General features: G+C 48.4%; 1 protein-coding gene across 1 annotated transcript in view; it reads left to right on the top strand.

Annotated features, from left to right (window-relative positions):
* IGDCC4 (immunoglobulin superfamily DCC subclass member 4) overlaps nt 1-20,638 on the top strand; it is an 87,561-nt gene that overhangs the window by 32,570 nt on the left and 34,353 nt on the right. The window contains 4 exon segments of the mRNA XM_066559000.1: nt 4,066-4,207; nt 6,167-6,260; nt 6,262-6,281; nt 9,154-9,287. Coding sequence (XP_066415097.1) covers nt 4,066-4,207; nt 6,167-6,260; nt 6,262-6,281; nt 9,154-9,287 — 390 coding nt within the window.

The following is a 20,638-nucleotide window of genomic DNA, read 5'->3' as shown; positions in this document are numbered from 1 at the left end:
TAAGGATTTATTTTATAGATTCTATCCTATTTATTTTGTGAATTAGGGGCATAGGTGAGTGAAGGCCAGGGACTGCAAGCAGAGCCATGCTGGGCAGAAAAACTTCCTGCAGATGAATGCACAGGCCCTGGACCATCCATGACTTTAGATGTGGATTTAGATGCTGATTTGGGTAGGTGGGGAGCTGGCTCCTGTGGAGAGCAGGAGCAATCCTGTGCTGCCATATGGCCCCGCAGACGAGTGCTGTGCTGGCTGTGCCTGCGCTGTGCCGGGGGGGCTGTAGCAAATTGCTCCCACCACTTTCTTAGCGTGTTCCCCTTCCAGCCCCAGCCTGTTCAGAGGTGAGTCATTCAGAGGGGGTAGCCTGGCTGGTGTATGAGATCTGAGTGGGGGCTGATGTTGCCCTCACCTTGGAAATGCCTCCTAATAATTGTAGAAGGTACAAAGAGGACGAGCACGCGGAGAGTCTGGGGGCAAAGCGCTGTGGGAGAGAGCAGCGAGCCCCTTTCAGAAGGCTGAATTCCTTGCATAGACTGCATTTTCTGCCTGGGGTGTAGTGTTGCTGGCTGGCAGCCTTTCCAAGCCCACAGCCTCCTGCACGGATCTCGCTGCTGGGAGAGGGGGAGGGTGCTGTGTTTCACCATCCTGCAGTCACCCCTGGGCTCAGAGCTAAAAGCCTGGCACACACGGCTTGGCTCCAGCTGGGTTTAACATGTCAGTGGGGAGGGAGCTGCCTGCCCCACTCCTGGAGGTGCAGAGCCCGGTGCTTTGGCTGTCGCTGAGGGCAATTTGCTGTAATGCTCTTCACCTTCTCACCTGCAGTGGGTAATTTTTACTGAGTGGCCTATTAAGGTGTTCAGGATAATCAGTGCAATGGGGCTGGGAGGTTTTGTGGCTCAGGATGGCTTTGCAAGCTAAATCTTAGCTGAGAAGTTGAAAATAATGTTGAGTATGTGTCGTCTTTGTCTGCCTTTTCCCCTCAAGCATCTCCTTTCGCTGCCTCCCTGTGGGAAAACCTCTCACTTTGCAGCACTTCTGCAGCAGCAGAATTCTTCTGCCCGGGATTTGTTTGTGGGAGGAGAACAGCCCCTCCAAGGATCCTGTGGCCCCAGGGTGAGCAGCGTGTTGGAGCCTGTCCTGCACTTGTTGTGACCTGCACGCACGTCCAGGCAGAGTGTCCAAGTGACAGGACCTGCTCTCCAGTCCTCTCCTCCCTTGCCTGATTCTTTTTCCTCCCAGCCCCAGCTGTTTGCAGCACAGCTCTGAGTCGCACTGGAGGTGCTGTACGTGTCCTGCCTCATCCATTCCACCCTGGTACTCCTGAGGATGAGAGGAGGAGCACAAGGGATCACAGCATGCTGTAGTGTTGGCCCCAAGCTGGTGCAGATGCTTGTGGAGCAGTGATGAGCCCAGCCAGCAAGTCTGTCTCTGCCTGACCCTTTCAGGGCTGACATCCACGGGTCTTGCTCAGTGCTGCAACAAAGGAACTTTCTCACTTCTCTTGCTTTGATTTGGTGTTACTAAGATCCCAGTTGAAGTTCCCTGTCCTCTCCTTCACGGAGGACTCTGCAGGCTGCTTCTTTCAGAGCTTGCAGGGGTGATTTTTTCCAGCCCATCTCTATGACCACTATCCCTAACCTTGTGCTGTGAAAGGAATATGATGGAGCTGCTCTCAGCCTCTGAAGCCCACCCCAAGAGTTCTGAGATGGTTTGCTGGGCATTGCCATGGCAGAGCCCCCAGCCCCCACAGAGCTCTCAGCCTGCTGTGAGACAAAGCCATGGCTTTGCCAGGAGCTGTGACTCCCCTTGGGAAGTGTGGCTGTTCCTGTGTGCTCCAAGAGGGACACTGTGCTCCCTAATCAGGGGCACTGTTTGGTCACACTCCTCCACATCCTAGTGAGGTTCTGTCAGGGGTGCTTTTCTTGGCTTTTGAAGAGCCATTCCAGCACAGTGGGCAGATAGGGCTGGGTGGAGGTGAAGGGCAGGATTTGGTTCTCAGCTGGGAATTTAAAGCTTGCAGGACCAGGTCTGGCAGGTGATAGCCACGAATAACCAGGACAGGTTATTGCCTGATGAGCTAGGGAGCCCAGGAGGCTCTGTCACCTTTCGTACACCAAGCTGATGCCACTTAATAATGAGGAGCAGAGAGACAGGTGATGCTGCGTGAGGTGGAGGAAACAGAAATGCTAACAAATTTCATTTTTTAGGATTCCTGCCTCTCATCATGATCTTCCTGAGTACATGGCCCTCCAGAGCCTGCCAAAATATTCTCATTGACACCTGTAGGATGAAAAGAGAATAATGGGAAAGAGGATTAAGGGTATCTGCTGTCAGGAGAAGGTTGCTTTGATGGTGCCATCCTGAATATGCACTGGCATTTGATGGATTTTCTTTTAAACTCTTGGATTCAGCAAGTTTTATTAACATGAGCTTAAAAGGTTTTGTAATTTGTAGAAATTACTCTGTGGTGAAGTGGTCTGCAGTGTATATTTGAGAATACTAAAGCAGTTGGCTGAATTAAGGCCTTACATATTAATGTATTTTTCAAAATTTTCCAGAAAAACATTTTTCATTCCATTTGTATTGAATTGAAAAATGAAACGTGGCAGACAGCTGGTGGGAGAATTTGGTCTGTAGCTGCTGCGGAGAGCAATGAGTTGCTTGAAACATGTGATAACTATTTAAATTAAAGAAAAACACTAATGACAGCTGAGAATATGCTGAGGTTAAAATGGGTCATGCAAAAGCATTTCATTTTCCCAACTGTACATACTTTCTCAAGCTCACACTGCAATAAGGCATGTATATGTGTGCATGGATGTTTGTGTGTGTGAGAGATGCAAAGAAAAACTTCAAGTTTGGAGTCCTACAAAATCCAAAGCAATGATGGATGTTCTTGGAAAGTGGTGGTGAGACAAGCACATAATTGTGTTGGAGGGCCAGGAGGTCGCTCAGGGTCCTTCTGAGCACAGTGCTGTGCTCAGCCCAGCATTCAAGTGTGGTTTCTTGGCTGAAATTTATGTTTCTTGTTCCACATTTGGGGTTTCTGGCACTTGTGTTAGAGCATTGTTGGATGGATTTGTCCAGCAGGGTAGGTTTCACAGCAAAGACAGTTTAACAGAGATAGATAAAGCAGAAGCCATTTCTTCTGGGGGCTTTCTGCCCCCATCCAGGAGCCTACATGAATATTCAAAACTCTGCCTGTGACTGAGATGCCTTCGGGTTATGCTGTTGGTAGGACAGATGCTGACAGCCCTGGGGGAGGATTTTTGCTGCAGGGTTTTGCTGTGTGCATGGAAAGGCTGGAAGAAGAGGCAGCTGTGGATTGTGGTCCAAGAGCAATTCCAAACCTTAGTGCTTTGTCTCCAAAGCAGTCCGGCCTCTTTACTATGGAAAGACATATATAGAGAGAGGTGAGCCTTGGAGGGCAAACAAGTATCCTGGCATGTATGAAATCCACCCTCCTTTAGCAGGGTGTCTGGATTCCCTTGGTTGCCTCCCATCTGCTTGAAAAGGATGAAGTTGGTTTTTGCAGGTAGGAGGAGGAGGGTCAAAACTCTTATGAGCTCTGCCTCTGGTCTCCAGCACTGCCAGTCTGTGGGCAGTTGTTTTGTGTAACTTGACATCTAGCTTGTTCTTCCTCTTGCCTTGTTTTAATTTCCTGTGGCTGCAGGAATGCTGCAAGGCAAGGGGGAAACTCTCATCTCTGGGGTTGTGGCATTTCCCCTCTGTTTCTCATTCTGTGTCCTTCCCAAATGGAGCAAGTGAACATACAAGGAAGCAATTTAGGAAGGTAACTGCTGAAGCTGCCAAACTGCCTGTCTTTCTCTCACACTGTTGCCTTAAGGTAGAAAATGAGGCAAGAAGCAAATTTACACATTGAAACCTTTCAGTTACTGTTGTTAGGGTTGCTGAGGGTCTGTAGGAGCACAGGAAAGTGAGGAATTACATTTCAGACTGTCTTCAGGAGAGAAAAGCCTTTCTTAGCTCATACATCATGACAAGTTTGCATTTCTCAGCAGAAACACTGAGTTATTAACTTTCCTTCCCTTCTTCTTTCCCCAGCATTATCACGCTTTTTCCAGCAGCCGGAGTCGCAGACAGTGGAAGAAAATGGCATGGCCCGGTTTGAGTGCCGGATCGAGGGGCTGCCCTCCCCTGTCATCACCTGGGAGAAGGACCATGAAGCTGTTCCAGCAGAACCCAGGTGATTCCCTGCTTGCTTTCTTGGGTCTGCTTGAAAAAGAGCAAAGCAAAACCTGGCCATTTAGGATGTGGAAATCATTCTATAAAATGGTAGAATGACAAGAGAAGTGATACCAGGTTTAGACCTGATAACTAATTGATATTAGAGGAGGTATTCAAGGGACTGAGGAAAAAAGGTCCATAAACATCTAAATAAAATGAACTTCCCCCCATATATTCAAACCACCAAGGGAAAAACAACACTTGATACTGTTCTAGTTATTACTGCTCATAACCTGCACCCTGCAAAGGCCTGTGTGTACCCAGGATGGGGCATGGCAAGGCATGGATGCTTTAGCTTGTCCTCTTGTGTGAAATGACATGGAATTTGTTGGGTTATTGGGGCTTGAGGTGAGGAGTATTGACCTGGACATGTCCAACTGAATTCCATTATGTGGATTTTCTTTGATTTTGGTTATGGTTTTAATGGGAGGTCTTTTCCTTTGTCTTACTCCCATGTTTAGACACCATCCAGTAAAAATGCTGAATTTTCTTTTTCTGGAGAAAAGAGGAGAGTCCTTTTCCTTCATGAAAGTCAGTTAGAGAGGAGGGGATAAACCATTAGCTGTTTGTCTGTAGACATCACTTCTGCAGGGGATCAGTAACTGAATTGTCCTTTAGTTCTTAAAAACTTCTTTTCTGTTCTTCAGAAAGAGGTGCTTCCCTCCTGGGGAAGTTAATCCAAGTGGCAGAAAAGGAAAAAAAGAGGAGGGTGTTGGGGGGGAAGTTTAGAAATACTTTTGAAGCAGTGGCTATTTCTATAAGAATACCCACTTATATCCTTGAGTCTGGAGTGTGGCATCTAAAAGTTCATAGGAGGCTGTTGAGAAGAAAATTAATAAAAAAGGAAGGAAAAAACCCCAGGAAAATTAGGGATTGCAGGGAGAAGTGTGTCATAGATACAATGGCTTTTTAATGAGACAGCTCGATGGATATTGTGAAATTACTTGCTCAGAGATTGCTTTCATCACGGGCAGCCTGAAAATTGTTTTCCTTGTAAAAGCCAAGCCATAATCTCTATCTGCAGATCTTGCTTTTTAAATCATGTTCTAGCTAATATGCTTTTTCAGAAGGTTTTGCTTTTTTTGTTGTTGTCTAGTTGTTGTTGGACTTAATATAACCGGCTTTCGAAGGAATTAAGTGAATTCCAGGAAATGTTGGCCGCCAACCAGAACTCTCTGTTATCCTCCCTGCATTGTGCCTAAGGATGGGATCTCAGGCTGGCCTGATTACTGTGGGCTCCCTCCTGGGCACACTTGGGATGAGCCTGTGAAAATGCAACCCTTTGGCTGGGCAGGTGTCAGGGTGATGATTTCACACTCCAGAATAGCAGGGCTGGGAGGGTGTGCAAAGTCAGGGACTGGAGGTACAGCCCTGGAGTAGTGCTACATCAGTGTTTGTGATTTAAGATGGATAGAATAATCATGTTAAACTCACATTGCTTTTCCCTTTTCTTGCTTTTCTTTTCCCCCTCTCTTTTCTTCCTTTCCCCCTCTTTTTAACTCTTCCCCCTCCACTTTTCTTTGTTGTTCTCACCTTTGGGCACTCTTTTCAGCCTTTGCCAGGATGCAGGTTCTAGCATGGTGCCACCTCAAAGGTACTGAGAGCTGATCTTAAGAAAGTATTTAAACAACCTACAGGGTACTAAAGTGCTGATTGGTGTTTTTGGAATACATTTCCTGTCCCTCTTCAGGAAAAAATTCTAAATTACCTATGTGATAAGGCACAGATTATTTTGCAGTTCTGTCTCACAGTGAGTAAACACAGTCTTAAATCTGCAGCAGCTGCTGAAAGGTGGCTCACAGGATTTCTCTTGATTGCAGTTGATTTGGGGTGTGTGCAACATCTCTTGGCATAATCTCTGGTTTATGTGCTGGCTGGGTTTCACATCAGGCTCCAAAATTCTGTTTATTTTCTCTAGAGCCAAGATGAGCACTTGCTGGGAACTGGAGGTCTTTGGAGGTCTGTGCAGCAAATCCATAACCTACAGACCACATGCTCTGCAATCACAGTATATTTGTCCACATCTTGGCTAAGTGAGGGTTTTAATTCTGTGTTGTGTCAGGAATGCCTTGACATGGCTCATGTTCATGTACAGGACTCTGGAGCTGTCAGCAAAAGGGCTTCCAAACTGGGCCTGCAACTGAGCTGCAGGTTCCTCACTGTGCTCCTTTGGGCTGTCCTAGGCACCTTCAAAAGGCTGAAAGTAGGGTGTGCTGGCAGTTTACCAGGGAGAAGGTAAGAAAGGGAATAGGGCTGTTAATGCTGGGATATTCTCTGAGCTGTAGGGCTGCAGGGTTTGGGCGTGAGGCAGTGGCACTTGATTTCAGCTCTTGGGCACTGCCCTGGTGAGCAGCCCTGAGCCCCTCAGTGCTGTCAGGGAGGGGAAGAGCTCTGTGGGTGTGCCCTGCTGTTCTTGCTGCCTTTGGAGCCGTGGCAGTTGGCTCTGCTCTGAGTGTGCTGTCCTTCAGTGTAATCCAGGTAGGGACTTGCCTTTCGCCCCCATCAAGGCAACCTGAGATCCTGACACTGCAGCTATCAACAGCAAAACTCCTGGAACTGCCAAGGTTCCAGCGTTTCTATTGCTTCCAGGGCCTTTGTCTGTCTGTCCTTTAGCTTTTGTTTCCTGCTTAATCCTTGGTGAAGGTGAGCAAAGATTTTTGCTTTGTGTGGAAGAAAAGCTCTGACAACTGTCTGCTCTGAGTCATCAGGCAGATTTCCTTACAGGGAGCCTGGGGATGGAGCAAATGCCCTTGCAGGCTGCCTGAAGGCTTCTAGTTCAGGGCTGCTGGGACCCTGAAGAGCTGGAGGCTTTGTGAGCAGCTGGGAGAAATGGTGGATAGGGAAATCTGTTTTTCTTCCCTCCTTGCTTCCCCAGCAGAGCGATCCTCACTGCTGCCATGTTTTCCCAACAGGAAAACATGTATGGCAATGAGTAGACCTCTACCACTGGTACTGAGGGGACTGTCTCAAGCTCTTTTGATGAAGTCTCTCCATTCAACTCCCTTGTTTCCAGCTCCTGCTCTCTTTAGAGACACAGTGGCTTTTTTTGTGCCCTCAAGAGAAGCTGGTCCTGAATGCCCTGGTGTAGTGACCCTGCTCTGAGAGAAGAAAGGCCAGAGACCAGAGGTCTGTCCTAGCCTCAGTGAATCTGTGATAGATTGCTGAAGTGTCTTTTTGTGGCTGGGAGATGCCTTGCCTGGTGTTTGAAATATGTTGATATTAATTACAGACTCAAATAGCAGATGCACGACAAAAATAAATATTATCGCAGTGGGAGGCTTTCCCTCTATGGAGCTGAGAGGATGCAAATATTTGTCATCCTTCTCCTGAGTCCTGATGAGGCATCCTGATGAGAGCTTTTGGGTATCACCTCCTCTGAGGTCTTTTGGAGCTTGATCCTGAGAAAAATGTCTTTGTGAGTAGCAGGAACGTGGCTTTAGGGATGTAAGGCATTGCATTTGTGTACGTGGGAAGCTTCAGCCTGTCTGTGTCCATGAATCAGGCTGTAAGATTGTTTCAGTGGAGACAGAATGGTCACTGGAGGAGCTCTTGTAGCTCTTCCTTCTTCATCAGCTGTGAAGGACAAGACGTGATGAGCTCAACTGCAGTAGCTGAGGTCCAGGATCGATGCAAGACTCACAGCAGGGATATTTGTCTCTGGAACAGACTGCTTAGGGCAAGGGAGGTGTTTCCATGAGTGCACATTTAGGATAAATGTCTGCAGGAGCAGGCATACCATTGGTGACCATGGCTTGAATGCAGGATGAGTGACCTGTTAAGGTCTTTCTGGCTCCATGATCCTCGTTCATGGCACTCCAGCTGCCTCAGCACCTGGAGAACCACAGTTTGACTTACTGTGATCTTTGTGGATGGCAGGACTGGCATTCATGGTTATAACTTGTCTTTGTGCTGTTCCTGTGGAATAGCTGCTATCCCTCCCCTTAGCAATTGCCTTTGAATGTGTCCTCTTCATAATGAAGACTGATAACCCAGGGCTGCCTGTCAAACCTCGGCAGCTCTGTTTATAGAGGCTTGCAATTAAAAATGGATCTCATATATAATTAAAAAGGATCACGTAGGCTTTGCGCCTTGCATTCAAGAATAAAGAGGCTGCCATCTAGGAATCCAGGCAGAAAATGGAGATGCTGACAGCCTGCTCCTACTTTTATGCTAATTGCTAATCATCTGCTTTGTTCAGTGTAATGCAGCAAGGATTGTGTTCATGTCGTGAGCAATGTAGCCATTTCACTCTGTGGAAGTGTTTCTCAGTAACATCCCATGGGCAAATCAGAGGATACTGAATGCCCAGCTGTGAGTTTGTCACCTTGTAAAAGCCAGAAACATGTGGAAGAAGGAAAGGAGCAGAAATTATGTGGGTTCAGGTGGCTGTGTTGTGGCTGCTTTGGCCCATGGAAGTGCAGCTGTGTATCAACTGGTCCCTTTTCATGTACTTGAGCTGCAGCAAGAAAAAGATGATGTTCAGACTTCTTTGCAGTGTTTTTTTTGTCTGGCAACCAAACCTTTGTAAAAAGCAAGCGCTGAAACTGGCTGTAGCATATGCTCAAGCTTGGGGACATGTACAAATGTGTATGTAGAAGTGTGAGTGTGCAGAGTTGGTTTGTACTGTCCAGTTGGTTCGTGTCGGCAAAGTCCTGTTAGTCTGGTCTCCCAAAAGCAGCTTTTAAATTTGGAAGACTCCAAGGTGATGGATAGGTCTGTACCTACTGCTTTTGAGAACCACGGGTTGGGTTGCTCAGAGGTCTCCTGATCCCTTTCTGCTGTCATTACCAGGACCTGCACTTGAGAGATTTTTCGGGAGAAAAAGAAGGGATAAAAGGACTTTGGGGTGAGGAATATTTGGGGTAAGGCATAGCCTGTCTCACACTCTTCCTTTTGGTTACTCAGGTTTATAACTCTTCCCAATGGTGTCCTCCAAATCATGGATGTGCAGGAGAGCGATGCTGGGATTTACCACTGCGTGGCAACCAACGCCGCCCGAAAGCGCTACAGCAACGATGCCACCCTCAGCGTGGTGAAAGGTGAGGGAGGTGCTGCCAGCAGCCTCTTGGGCTGGGTACAGGTCTGCCAGGTAATCATTGTGTGTGGTGGGGGAGCTGGGCTCAAATACCAGTGACCATCTCCCCTCCTGGCGTGCTCTGCACGTGGCCAGCTTTGGTTAAAACTTGCAGAGAAGCATTTCATGGAAGGTTTCTCTTTGCTGGTGAAGGGATAAGGAGACTGTGTTGGGAGGACTCCTTTGTGCTCTGGGGTGATTAGAAGGGATGAGGCAGCCCATTTGCTCCTTGGGGAGGGCAGCATTTTTGGTGGTGTTCTCTGCAGTGGCATTGGATAGCAAGAGAAGCAAGGGCTGGCATGAACAGACAAAGGTGCTTCCCAGGCAAGCGAGAGAAATAGCTGGAGGCTGGAGTAGCTGGCAGGACAGTGTTTATCCAGGGTGCCCAGCACAGTCCAGAGGAGGCTGAGCACAGTGACATTCAACTTGTGTTCGGTGTCCATATTGCTGGTGCTCTGCTGAGCTCCAGAGATCTTTCTGTGGTATTTGGGAACAGCCCCAGCTGGGATTTCTCCTGGTGATACAGGCCTTTGGAGCAAAGCTTTGGCTGTGAGCTGTCCTTCACCTCCCAGTCTGGGCCTCAGCCTCTGAGTGCATTTTCCTTTGTAAGCCAAGAGTGCAGTGGGCAAGTCTGGACATGAGGACATAGCTGAGAGCCTGAGTGCAGTGGGGGTCTCCAGGCTCCAGCATCCTTCCCAGCATGCCTGGCTGCCTCCCCAGCTTTGTATCATCCTGTCCTGCAAATGGACAAGCTCACCAGGGCTGGGAGTCTGGCTAAGCTGTCCCTTCTCTCAGGACAGTGCCCCCTGCCACATCTGTCTCCTGTTCATGCTGACCCCAGTATCTTGCAGACAGCTTTAACCTTGAAAGCTCTGAAATCCTTCCCAGCCCCTTCCGTCTTTGTTTAGGATTGTGTTGCTTGGCATTCTGCTCCCAATGTATTTTCCCAGCGATGGCTTTGCTGTTTATCCATCAGCAGGGAGTGTAATTAACTGTGGAGCCTGAGAACACACCTCTGATCAATGGATTGTGTCATGGAGGTAATCTGGGTGGAATCTGCAGAGAATTCGTGAGCGGTTGAATGCTCTGTATCTAATTGCCAGCCCCTGCCAGATCCTCTGTGTGCTTAATGAAGCTGGGAGCCTCGGGGAGCGCTTCCTATGGGCAGTTCCAGCTCCAGAGACAGCTCCTGTGCTGGCTCTGGTGTGCTATTGATAACTAATATCGATCAAGCTGCAAAGGTGAATTTGATGTCCTTGGCATCATAACTCATTCTGCATAATTGCATCTTGTAGCTCTGCAATGTTTAATCTGCTTTGCAAATGGAGGCAGTGGAAGAGGTTAAATGGGAAGCGTTCCTTCTGGAGCACCAGCCGGCCCGAGCAGATTTCTGCCTGGAGTTCTCACCCAAATCTCTCTTCTGCAGCACCACACCACCCGCTGGCTGCTAAAACAAATATGTGAGGTTGAGTTTTTCAGCAGATTGAGCTGATAGTGATGAAAAACATGCCTGTTAAATCTCTGGGGTTTTTTATAATTGGGGAGAAGTATCTCTGAGACAGATGGGAAACTGCAGTGACCTGTGCAGGCTGTAAACTCCTCCGTGAGTGACTGGCATGGTATTGATCCTTTTTTGTTTCAGCACTTCACCATCAGAGCACATTTTTGGATGCCTGGACTGGCTTGAGGAGTCTTTTCCTCCCTGTTCAGAAGCAGCTGATAATAGTTGGAGTTAACTGGTCAGGCAGAAATCCTTTCCTGATTGTGAAAAATAAAACCAAACTAAACTCAAACAAAGAATCCTAGGGAAAAAAAAAAAAAACAAAATAAACTGAAAGACAGACAACAAAAGAACAATAGACTGAAGTACAGTTATTTAGTGTTGCTTAATTGGAAATTTTAGGGACCAAACTCCTGTGTGTCTGCAGACAGGAGGGACTAAACTGCTTCTTCCCTCCCTGCTCCTGGCAAGGGACTCCTTTGTGCCAAGATAAGGTGACAGTCCAGCCTTTCAGTCCCACTGCACTGCCAGGGCCCATGGAAAAGGTTTGTGCAGTGGGACCTTGTGTCTCCTTATCTGCTGTCCCACTGGCAGCACTGGCAGTGCTGTATTATGATGCTGAAGCTTGTGCTCCTGGTAGATTTTGGGGTCTTGCTGGTGATAATGCAAATGCTTCCAAGGATCTGGTCTGGGAACATTTTGTGTTCATGCCTCTGCCTTCCAGACAGGGCTGGATTTGAACGAGCTGTGCATAGCTAAAGAATCAGTTTCCCTGTAGCTCTTCTGCCCAGTTGTCCTGTTCCTCCCCCTTCCCTCCCTGTTCCTTGTACGATGGCTGGGAATTGTTCCCTCTCCCTTATTAAAGGCCTTTTCCCAGTAAAAACAGCAATTAACATGACCTCTTTCTGTCATATCTGCACAGTCTAAAAACCCCAAAAGTGTCATTTCCCTGGGCAGTGTGACTTCCCTGTCTTGGGGGAATTTAGGCTGTGCTGTGTGTCCATGGCTGAGCACATGCTGGCCGTGGCCAGGCAGGGCAGGCGGGGCTGCAGATGTTTTGGCTGTGCAGACTTCATGGTGCAAATTTCCAGACCTTCCCTGGGGAAGCGGCGTTTGGAGCTGGAAGGGAAGAGAGCAGACGGGACAGCGGGATGCGGTCACGCAGCCCTGAAACAGAGCCTGCTGCTGAAACAGGGATAGCTTGGGTTTTCCTCTTGGATCTCCACTGCTTCCCAGTGCACAGAGTGCTAAACACATCTGGCAGCTCTGTCCCTTCACCCCTCACCTGGACAGGTGATGAATGAACCCTGTGTCTCTCTCTGCCAAAAGGGCGTTAGGAGCTGGCTGTTGGATGCTTTCCCAGGCCCTGGCTGTGCATGCTGCCTTTCCTTGGGGTCAGCTGTGTCTGTTCCTTGTAGCTCCTTTTTCTGGAAGCAGGCTCTGGAGCCCTACTCTGAACTTGTAGATAAAGAACTAATTCCTTGTGTGTCCTGGTCGTGTTCCCAGGTTCTTGACATACACACAGAAGTGTTGCCATGCTTCATAAAGCAGCTCTCAAAGAAGAGTAGCAGAAGGGCTTGGGGAACGTGATGTGTGGTCTCAGCAGGTCACTTTGCCTGTCACTTCACTTTCCCCCTCCATGTCACGCACATGCCTGCTCTGTGTGTTTTCATGGGAATAGGGACTCCCTCTTGCTGTGTATTTGCCCCACAACTGGCACAATGTAGCACAAATAACAGTCAGAAGCTGTGCTGCTGCAAGAACAGTAGATTTATACAAAGATTTGATCTATTCTGTTTTTAAATGTCACAAGGAGTGTTGCTCCCCCTAATTTCCATTGCATCTTCCCCATTTAATGAATGCTGGGATCTCTTCTCCACAGCTAACCCAAATTTCACTTCCCTGCAATCCATCCTATTAGTTTTAGTTGCAAAGCATTGGGAATCTTGAAAAAATTGTCATTCCTCCTTATTTTTTTATCCCTTTGAGTATGTATAAGCAGTATGGTGTCTCCCAAGTGACCTAAAGAAAGTTAAAAATCTTGGCAATTTTAGTATAGAATAGTTTTTTTCCACTGGAGTGGGAGAAACAAATTTGAGATCCTGACCCCAGAGCTCCTTCATGAAGATCTCAGTGTTTGTGTCTTTTCATATTTATTGGTTATTGCAGAAGGATTGTCAAAGCGTGGTCCTGGGAGCCAGGACTCCTTGCTTCTCTCTCCCTCTCTGTTGTTGGGCTGCAGAAGAGAATCAGTTCCTCAACTGGAAATTTCTGTAAAGAGGGATAATGTAATAAATAGCCTTGGAGTGGGTCAGTCTGGAGAATGATTATGGACATTTGGTGCTGGAGGGCATCTAGGGGCACATACAGAGAGAGGTGTGGGCATGTATCTCAGTGTGGGTGTGGGATTTCCCTCCTCATGTCCTCCGGACCCTGTTCCTGGTCTGTGCATGTGGGGTGGCTGTGACTGCTGTGACATCTGTGGGAAAAACCTTTGCCTTAAACCAGATAGGCAAGAATCAGAATCTCCCTGTGCTGCAGTAATGCAGGAACTGGAGAACAGAGCAGGGTGGTGGGTGGAGGTCTGGGCTGAGCAACCACGGAGGAGTCTCCCAGCAGCTGAGCACATCCCCCGCGAGCTGGGATTTAGTGCCGTGTTATTAGAGATGACACTGCGAGATTGCCGTTGGCAGAACATCATTTACGCTGACAGTTGTAGCAGCTTGCTGCAGCAGTGTCCCAGGAAATGGATTTTTCAGCCAAATATTTGTATGAATGTGATAACAGGGACAGAGCTTGGAGGCTGCTGAAGCACCTTCAGTTTTTTTGTTCTTTTGGTGTTTGTGCTGCAGTGGCTTGCAGGTACCAACATAGAGCCTGGGATGGTTCCTGCTCCAGAGGGCTGTAGGAAAACAGAGCTCTTGACTGGGGTGAGCTTTAGGGATGGAGGGGAAGGTGGTGATGAAGTGAGCAACACTCGCAGTTGGCCACCACCTCGCAGAAACAGACGTGCTGTTACCACAAGTGGATTTTCAGTCCCTGCATGTGCGAATGACGTGCTGGATGCTGGCTTGGCACTCAGCCTGAGCCCTGGCCACGTGCTCTGCTCCCCTCGCGGCTTCCAGCACAGGTACTGGGCAGCCAGGGGACAGGGGAACTTTGGATTTGGGTCAGTGCTGCTCTGGGCTGGCCTCCCTGACTGCAGCTGGGCATTGATCCTGTGTGTGCTGCCAGCGACAGTGAAGAGCAGCATTAACCAGAGCGGAGGGATGGTCCAACCTGGATTGGGGTGGTCTTCCTCCAGCAGGAACCCATTGCAGGGACAGCAGGGCCCTGTGTGGTTGAGGGGGTAGAGCTATCCACAGCTGTGTGTGGGCATGGCACACTTCTGGGAGGCATGAGCTGTAGGCATGTATAGGGAAAGAAAGTGTGGGGTGGGATAACACAATTACATTTTTGCTGTGAGTTGTTGGCATAATCAGCAAATGATGCACCACGTCTGGAGAAAGAGACATCCTGGTTCCAACCTGCAATTGCCGTGTTCCTGTACCATGTGCCTCCTGTGCAGGACATAGAACTGTCACTTTTCCCTCTCTCCTTTTATCATCCTTCTGTTTTCCTTTGCCCTCTGGTCCCTCACTTCACTAGCAGTTAAGCAGGGAACTTCACCTGACATCCCTCAGCCATGAGGACTCTGTTTACGAGTGTCTCACAGTTCTGGTTTCCTGGGGAGCAGGTATCTGAAGCTGTTTGCATAATGCATCTGATGGATTCTGTAAAACACTGTTGCTCCTGCCTGTGGCAGAAGGTGCTAAGCAAGCCATGGCAAGTGTGAATTCAGAGGATGGCAAGATCAAGGCGGAGGTACACAACACTTCCTGCTTAATAAATATATCTTTAAAGCTAGAAGTGACCTTTTGCCTAACAAACTGTAAACTTTAACTCCATCTCACTTTACTGAGCCTGTCACTGCTGGTGGGTTTCAAGCACGTGTGGAGCAGGATCGAGCCCATTGATATTGGGTGAAACTTGTGAAAGGCTGGTGCAGATGTGTGTCAGGCACGCATCCAACCACACAGCTCTGCTTGGCTGGGGTTCCTACAGGGCCAAGATGCATCACACCCCTCACATCGCCGAGGGAAAGCTGCTCATAGCTCCAGTGTCAGCAGCCTGCTCTGGGAGCCCAAGGGGAGTTCCAGCTCAGCTGTCTGTGAAGTTCCGTGGGGCTATGATGTGCCACACTCCTGACAGCTCCAACAGCCCGCAGTGACAGAGGGTTTGATACAAAATGCAGAGCCCTCACCTCCCATTAAGCACAACAGCTAAGCCTGGGGATGGCACCGAAGTGAGTGGCAACAGAGGTGTCAAGGATAATAGAGCAGAACAAGAGATGTAGGGCTGGGAATAGGTGAGCTGTTTCCAGGTCCTAAGGGGAAACTGCTCTAATCCACATGCAGTGGTAGCTGTGCATGACGTTTAGAGCTGTCAGATGTGGCCAGGTTCCTGTATTACTCTGCCTTCAGCTCCTGCAGATGAGGGATGTCTGGATTCAGGCATGGTTTATGGTCCTCTGGTGTTCTCCACATGCATCCCTATCTAATTCAGGTCTGCTGCACTTTTGAGGCTTCCTAAAATAACAGCTGGTGTTTGGTTAGGCTTGGACTGAAGCACAGTTTAAGTGGTAGGCTCCATTTAGTTCTCCTCTGAGTCCTTTGGTGGTGGTGCAATCCTGTGGTGCATCAGCACATCTGCACTACAGGGATCACACCTAGCCTGCCCTGGAGGATATGGGACAGGCTGTGACTGTGTGGAGAGGCTGGAAAGGAGCTAGGAATAGAGACCATAATTAGGTCAGCAGCTTGCAGTGGGCTGTGGGACAGGAAGGTTGATGTGGTTGGGCTCCTGATGACACTAGTTAATTATTAATCATTGGTGTTACAGCTGTGCCTCAGCAGCTCTCGGAGGTCAAGGGCTGGCGGTGCCCTCCGGCACCGACAGCATCCAGCAGCTGGAGTGAGGATGTTGGAAGCGTCTGGAGGCATCGCAAAGCTCATGGGGGTGTCTAATCCCATCACTTTTGATACAGGACAGACATGTCCCTGTCTCCAAGACCCACCAGTACCTACAGGGGTGCTGAGGAACAGGAGTGGGAGGAGTGGGCCTGGTCACAGGGGAGGCTGTCAGGAGCAGTGCTGGGCTGCTCTGAGCCCTCACTTGGATATCTTGGATGCTAGGGATTGCTCAGAACACATCTGGGAGTTTGCCTTCAGTATCAGAGGTGTTCTTGCCCATCTCTGTTTCTGGTGCAGCCAGGGGGCAATGCCAGCCGAGTGGATTGTGGACAAGAATGAGGAGCAGGAAGAGAGAGGAAGGATGGGATAAGGAGGGGCAGGTGGTGCTATCAAACACTGTCTTGATGCACAGCCTTACATCAGGGTTCTCTGTGGCACCCAGCAAGTGTCCAGGCAAAGGGTTCTGACAGAATCTGTGGACATCAGCAATGATCTTTCCCCATGGAAAGCCAGCTTTTCTTCCGGACTTTTCCTAGAAAAACAGATTTGCATTGTCCTGAGTGAATGCAGATGCATCCATCTGCTTTTAGTTCTCTCCCTTCCAAGTTGGCAGTCTCAGTTTGCTGCCAGACTGTTTTACTGTGGGCTCCCGGAGTGTTGTGTGTTCACAGCGTCACTTGTGGGAAGCATTCTGTGTACCTGGCATCAGGGAGAGCCCTCTGCAAGATCCCTTCCCAAAATGTTCCTCTTTTCAAAGCTGCTCAGGACAGTGGATGGCTGCTCTGGCAGAGGGAATGGGGCAGACCAGGAGCCATGGTCACAGAGGAAGCAGGTTGTGCCCTCCTGCACGGGCCAGAGCCTCCAGCCTCATCGCTCTCTGCTGTCGCTGCATGTGCCTGAATTGCAGATGGATCTGATATTACAAATAAATCTGAATTGCAAATAGTTCTGATGAAATAGGTGTCAGCCCCTGGGAAACATCAGCCTCAGAGCACAAGGAGGAAGTGACTGGAGTGAAATGGCTCCAGTCACTGAGGCAAGGTGAGTAAGGAGGAGTTTCAGGGTGACTTGTGAGACAGAATGGTCTTCTGTTGACCATGTCTCTGTGTCATTGCTCTGCAAGAGGTAAAAAAATAGGACTTATGGCTTTTTTTTTTCTCCTTGGAGGTTCCTCATGTATCATTCTGGAAAGTGGTGTGCTGCCCTAGGATAATGACAGAGAGAGCTGGTATAATGATGGTTAAAGAGGCATGAGGGTGTTCCCACTGAATCCCAGAGGCTGGCAACTTATGTCCCCAGGGCTATCTCATGTTTACTGATTTGGGGGGTGTTTATATTTAAATCATGGATACTGTGGCTTTTGTTAAGGGTCTTCTGATGCTCTCTGGCTATTACTTTTGCATCTTCACTTCTGTGAATAGCTGTGTTGTGAACTGTGAGCAGATGGAGTCCCAGAGATGCTGAGAGATGTACCCAGAGCAGCACAGTGGGTAAGTGACAAAGACCATGGGAGACTGTCTTGAGCCACTGGACCAGAAGCTGGGACATCATCCTGACTGGTTGTCAGCCATGGGGCATTCCTGGTATACTGAGGAAGTTCCTGTTGCAGTCATGACTTTACAAAACAGCCTCTTGCAGTCCTTGTTTTTCTAGTCACTGGGTTTGGCAGCTGCATGGGAATGGCTGGAGCTTGCAGTGCTTTAAGGGCTCAGCCTGAGCAACATAAGCTGTCTGGGTCTTAGGGTTAGGGCAGGGAGGCTGCTCTGTTCTCCACACAAAGACTCTGAGGTACCTCTGCTCCTTTCTTCTCTTCTTGTTGGCCTCTCACCTGATCTATACACTGAGTAACTTTCTTATAGGGAATTTGTTTGCACAAAAGTCTGTGAAAACGTGCCAAGACAGACTTATTAATCAGTAGTTACTATCTAAAGTGATGACACTGTCTATGCTGCCCCAACACAGTTTTTCTGTTAGGTCTCAGCATCCACTGTGCCCTGAGCTGGAGTTTCCTATTGCCTCTGCCACATTCCAGCTCCATGGGCTGCTGCTTCTGCCTCCCAGAAACTCTCTGTGATGCATCTTCAGGCTTCTGAGGACTGAGATGCCTGAAGGCCTGAGGTGTGCCACCCTTTTGGCTGTGGCAGGAGCCAGAAGAGCCCCAGCTCTCGGAGCTCTGTGCAGCTGCCGGCACAGCCCCTCCTGTTTATTTTGCCTGGCTCCGGCTCGGAGCGGTGCAAATGGAGGCGCTTCCAAGCGCTCTGGGGAAGCGAGCAGGAATGCGTCGTGCAGTCTGGCTGGCTCCCGTCCCTTTTGGCGTGATCAGGAGCGGTTCCAAATGCGTGTACGCAAACAGAGAGCCAATGTTGACAGCTTTACAAGAGCTGGAGTGGTGGGCAAAGCACACTCCGACTGCTTTGCAGCACAGCTAAGTGTACCCTGGACGTACAAAACTCCATAGCCTGAAGGATCAAGGACTTGGGGAGTGGGGAAAGAGCCCCCCTAAAAATCCAAGGCAATTTCTGGAAACCTGCCACTCTTCCTGGGCTTCTGGTTACAGAGAGTTCAGGGTGTCAGCTTGTGGCTGAACTGGTACATTAGTGGATTTAATTTCTGAGCTGAAATCTGTCAGCTGTATAAAGAAGTTGAGAGGAATGAAAGAGGACTGCCTGATGGCCCCTTTGCTTGTCTGGACTGGGATCCATGTGTTCCCTCCCAGGGCTTCCAGACACAGACGTGGAACTGGGGAAATGTTGCACAGGCTGTTTCTCAAGACAAATGAGAAGCTGTTCCTAGAGCAGCTTCTCCTGCCACGCTCTGTGGAGAGACCCCAGAAGCTGTGGCAGGTGGTGATCTGAGGAGTACATCCAGGTAGTAAATGGAAAGTCCTCGTCCAAACTAATGAATCTCTCTGCATCTTTTTTTAATCAGAGGAGTGTATTTAATCTGTTACATTCTCTGTTTTTCACATACATGCAAACAGCAGAGGAGCAAGTTTAGTAATGTGTAGGTTGGACCATATATTTTAGGATCTGTTTGCTGAATTATTTCTTGGGGGATTTTGGGATCGTAGTTTGAGATACAAGTGCTGTGTGTGCAGGTCTTTTAATAGCACTGAAAAGTGATTGAACTTCTGTGTTTTAATCCACCATGTTTCTTTGTGTGCTGCTTTAAAGATGACAGGATGTCACTGCTCTGCTGCAGCACCATCTTAGTAAGGAGGAAGAGAGACTCCAAAGAGAAACATTGCACAACATGGAGATAAATTCTTCCCTGTTCAGCTTTTCAGTTCAATGTTTGCATTGACAAATGCATAATTGCTTACAAAACATTTGGAAGACATGAGGTAAAAGACAATAAAAAACTGATTTATTGAGCTTATCTGTACTGTTGGGCAGAAATAACCTGTTACTCCAATACACCGAACAGTGGAAGCCAACTTGCTTTTCAGCCTCCCTGGATGACTTGTGTGCTGACCCAGACACTCCACAGGTGCCTGGGAAGGGAAAGGAAAGGAGCATTTCTGTGAGCACTGGTGCTGACACATTGTACTGGGACAACCTCTGCAGTCCCAGTACCAAACCATTGTCCTTGCTGTGGTTTCTGCTGAGGCACACACCTAAAAGATCCTGTAAGGCTTGGGGACCAAAGGCTGCAGAGAACGAGTTCTGAGAGCACTAAAGTTGAGGAATTGAGTCCATAGCCTTGTAACCAAAAGTCATCCCATGCCTTCAATGACAGGAAAACTTGGATCCAAGCTGCCACAGGCACCGATATAGCAAAGGTGGGAGAAAAACTCCAAAAAGTAAATGGTAAGTTTCAGAAAGGATATGTGCTTGCATTTGGGGATAAGAGGAGGCAGTTTTTGACTTAGGACACTTGGGAACACCTGATTTAGGGTGTTAAAAGGGCAGCACTCACCTTCTCTAGTCGCTTATGAAAACTCCCTTCTCCCAGTTCTTTTTGCTTTCCTGTTAACAAAGCTGTGCCTTGCCATTTTCAGGTTAGAACAGTTAGAAAATAAGAAATGCCTATTGCTAAACATGCTCAGGTGTGAGATCTGACATTGTTTATATTGCCCTGGAAGCAAATATTCCATGTGTTTGGATACAAATGGGCAAGAGTCTTGCCTAGAGATTTTACATGCTGGTTATCCTGTCCTGAAGTAGAAATAAATTACAGATAAATTTCCAGGGCAGTGTAAAGGGAGGAGAAAGGCAGGTCTGGAGGATGTTTTTCTCCTCCACAGTTGCTGTCAGCTTCTTTCCTAACAGTCCAGGAGGTCTGTGAGTTATCCAGGAAAAGGGAGAGAGCTGGGGAGTGGGAGTAGGACCTGCTCTGCAAACACAGCGCCTGCATTTTTGAAGGTGTGTGCTTTGCAATGGGTAATTTGCTCCCCTATTGTCTGCAGAATAACAGCAGTGACAGCACTGACTTTCTCTAATGAACAGCTGCTCAGTGCTAGGATCCATTCCCGGAGGAGGCTCGCAGGGATGAATAAGGTTTCATGCTCCTCCTCCAGAGAGGGTGAGAAAGTTTGCAGAACAGAAGATTGTTGCTTGATTGTCAGAGATCTCCAAATCTTGACCTGCTGACAGCTGAGAGCTGAATGTGTTGCCATGCTAGTCATGTTTAACCTTGCAGCACTTTTGCCAAGGCAGGGTGTTCATGGAATCGGGAGAGAGGTGTTAGTTCCCATCTAAGAAGTCGTCCTCTTGTCACTGCAAACGACCATCACAAATTGGCTGAACAAAAAGCATTTTCCTCCTGTTGCACTGCCTGAATTCTTTGCTGATACTCTGCACT

This window comes from Molothrus aeneus, chromosome 13, assembly GCF_037042795.1.
Source record: "Molothrus aeneus isolate 106 chromosome 13, BPBGC_Maene_1.0, whole genome shotgun sequence".
Taxonomy (NCBI): Eukaryota; Metazoa; Chordata; class Aves; order Passeriformes; family Icteridae; genus Molothrus; species Molothrus aeneus.
Note: the sequence above shows the minus strand (reverse complement) of the source record. Positions and strands in the feature narration are given on the sequence as shown.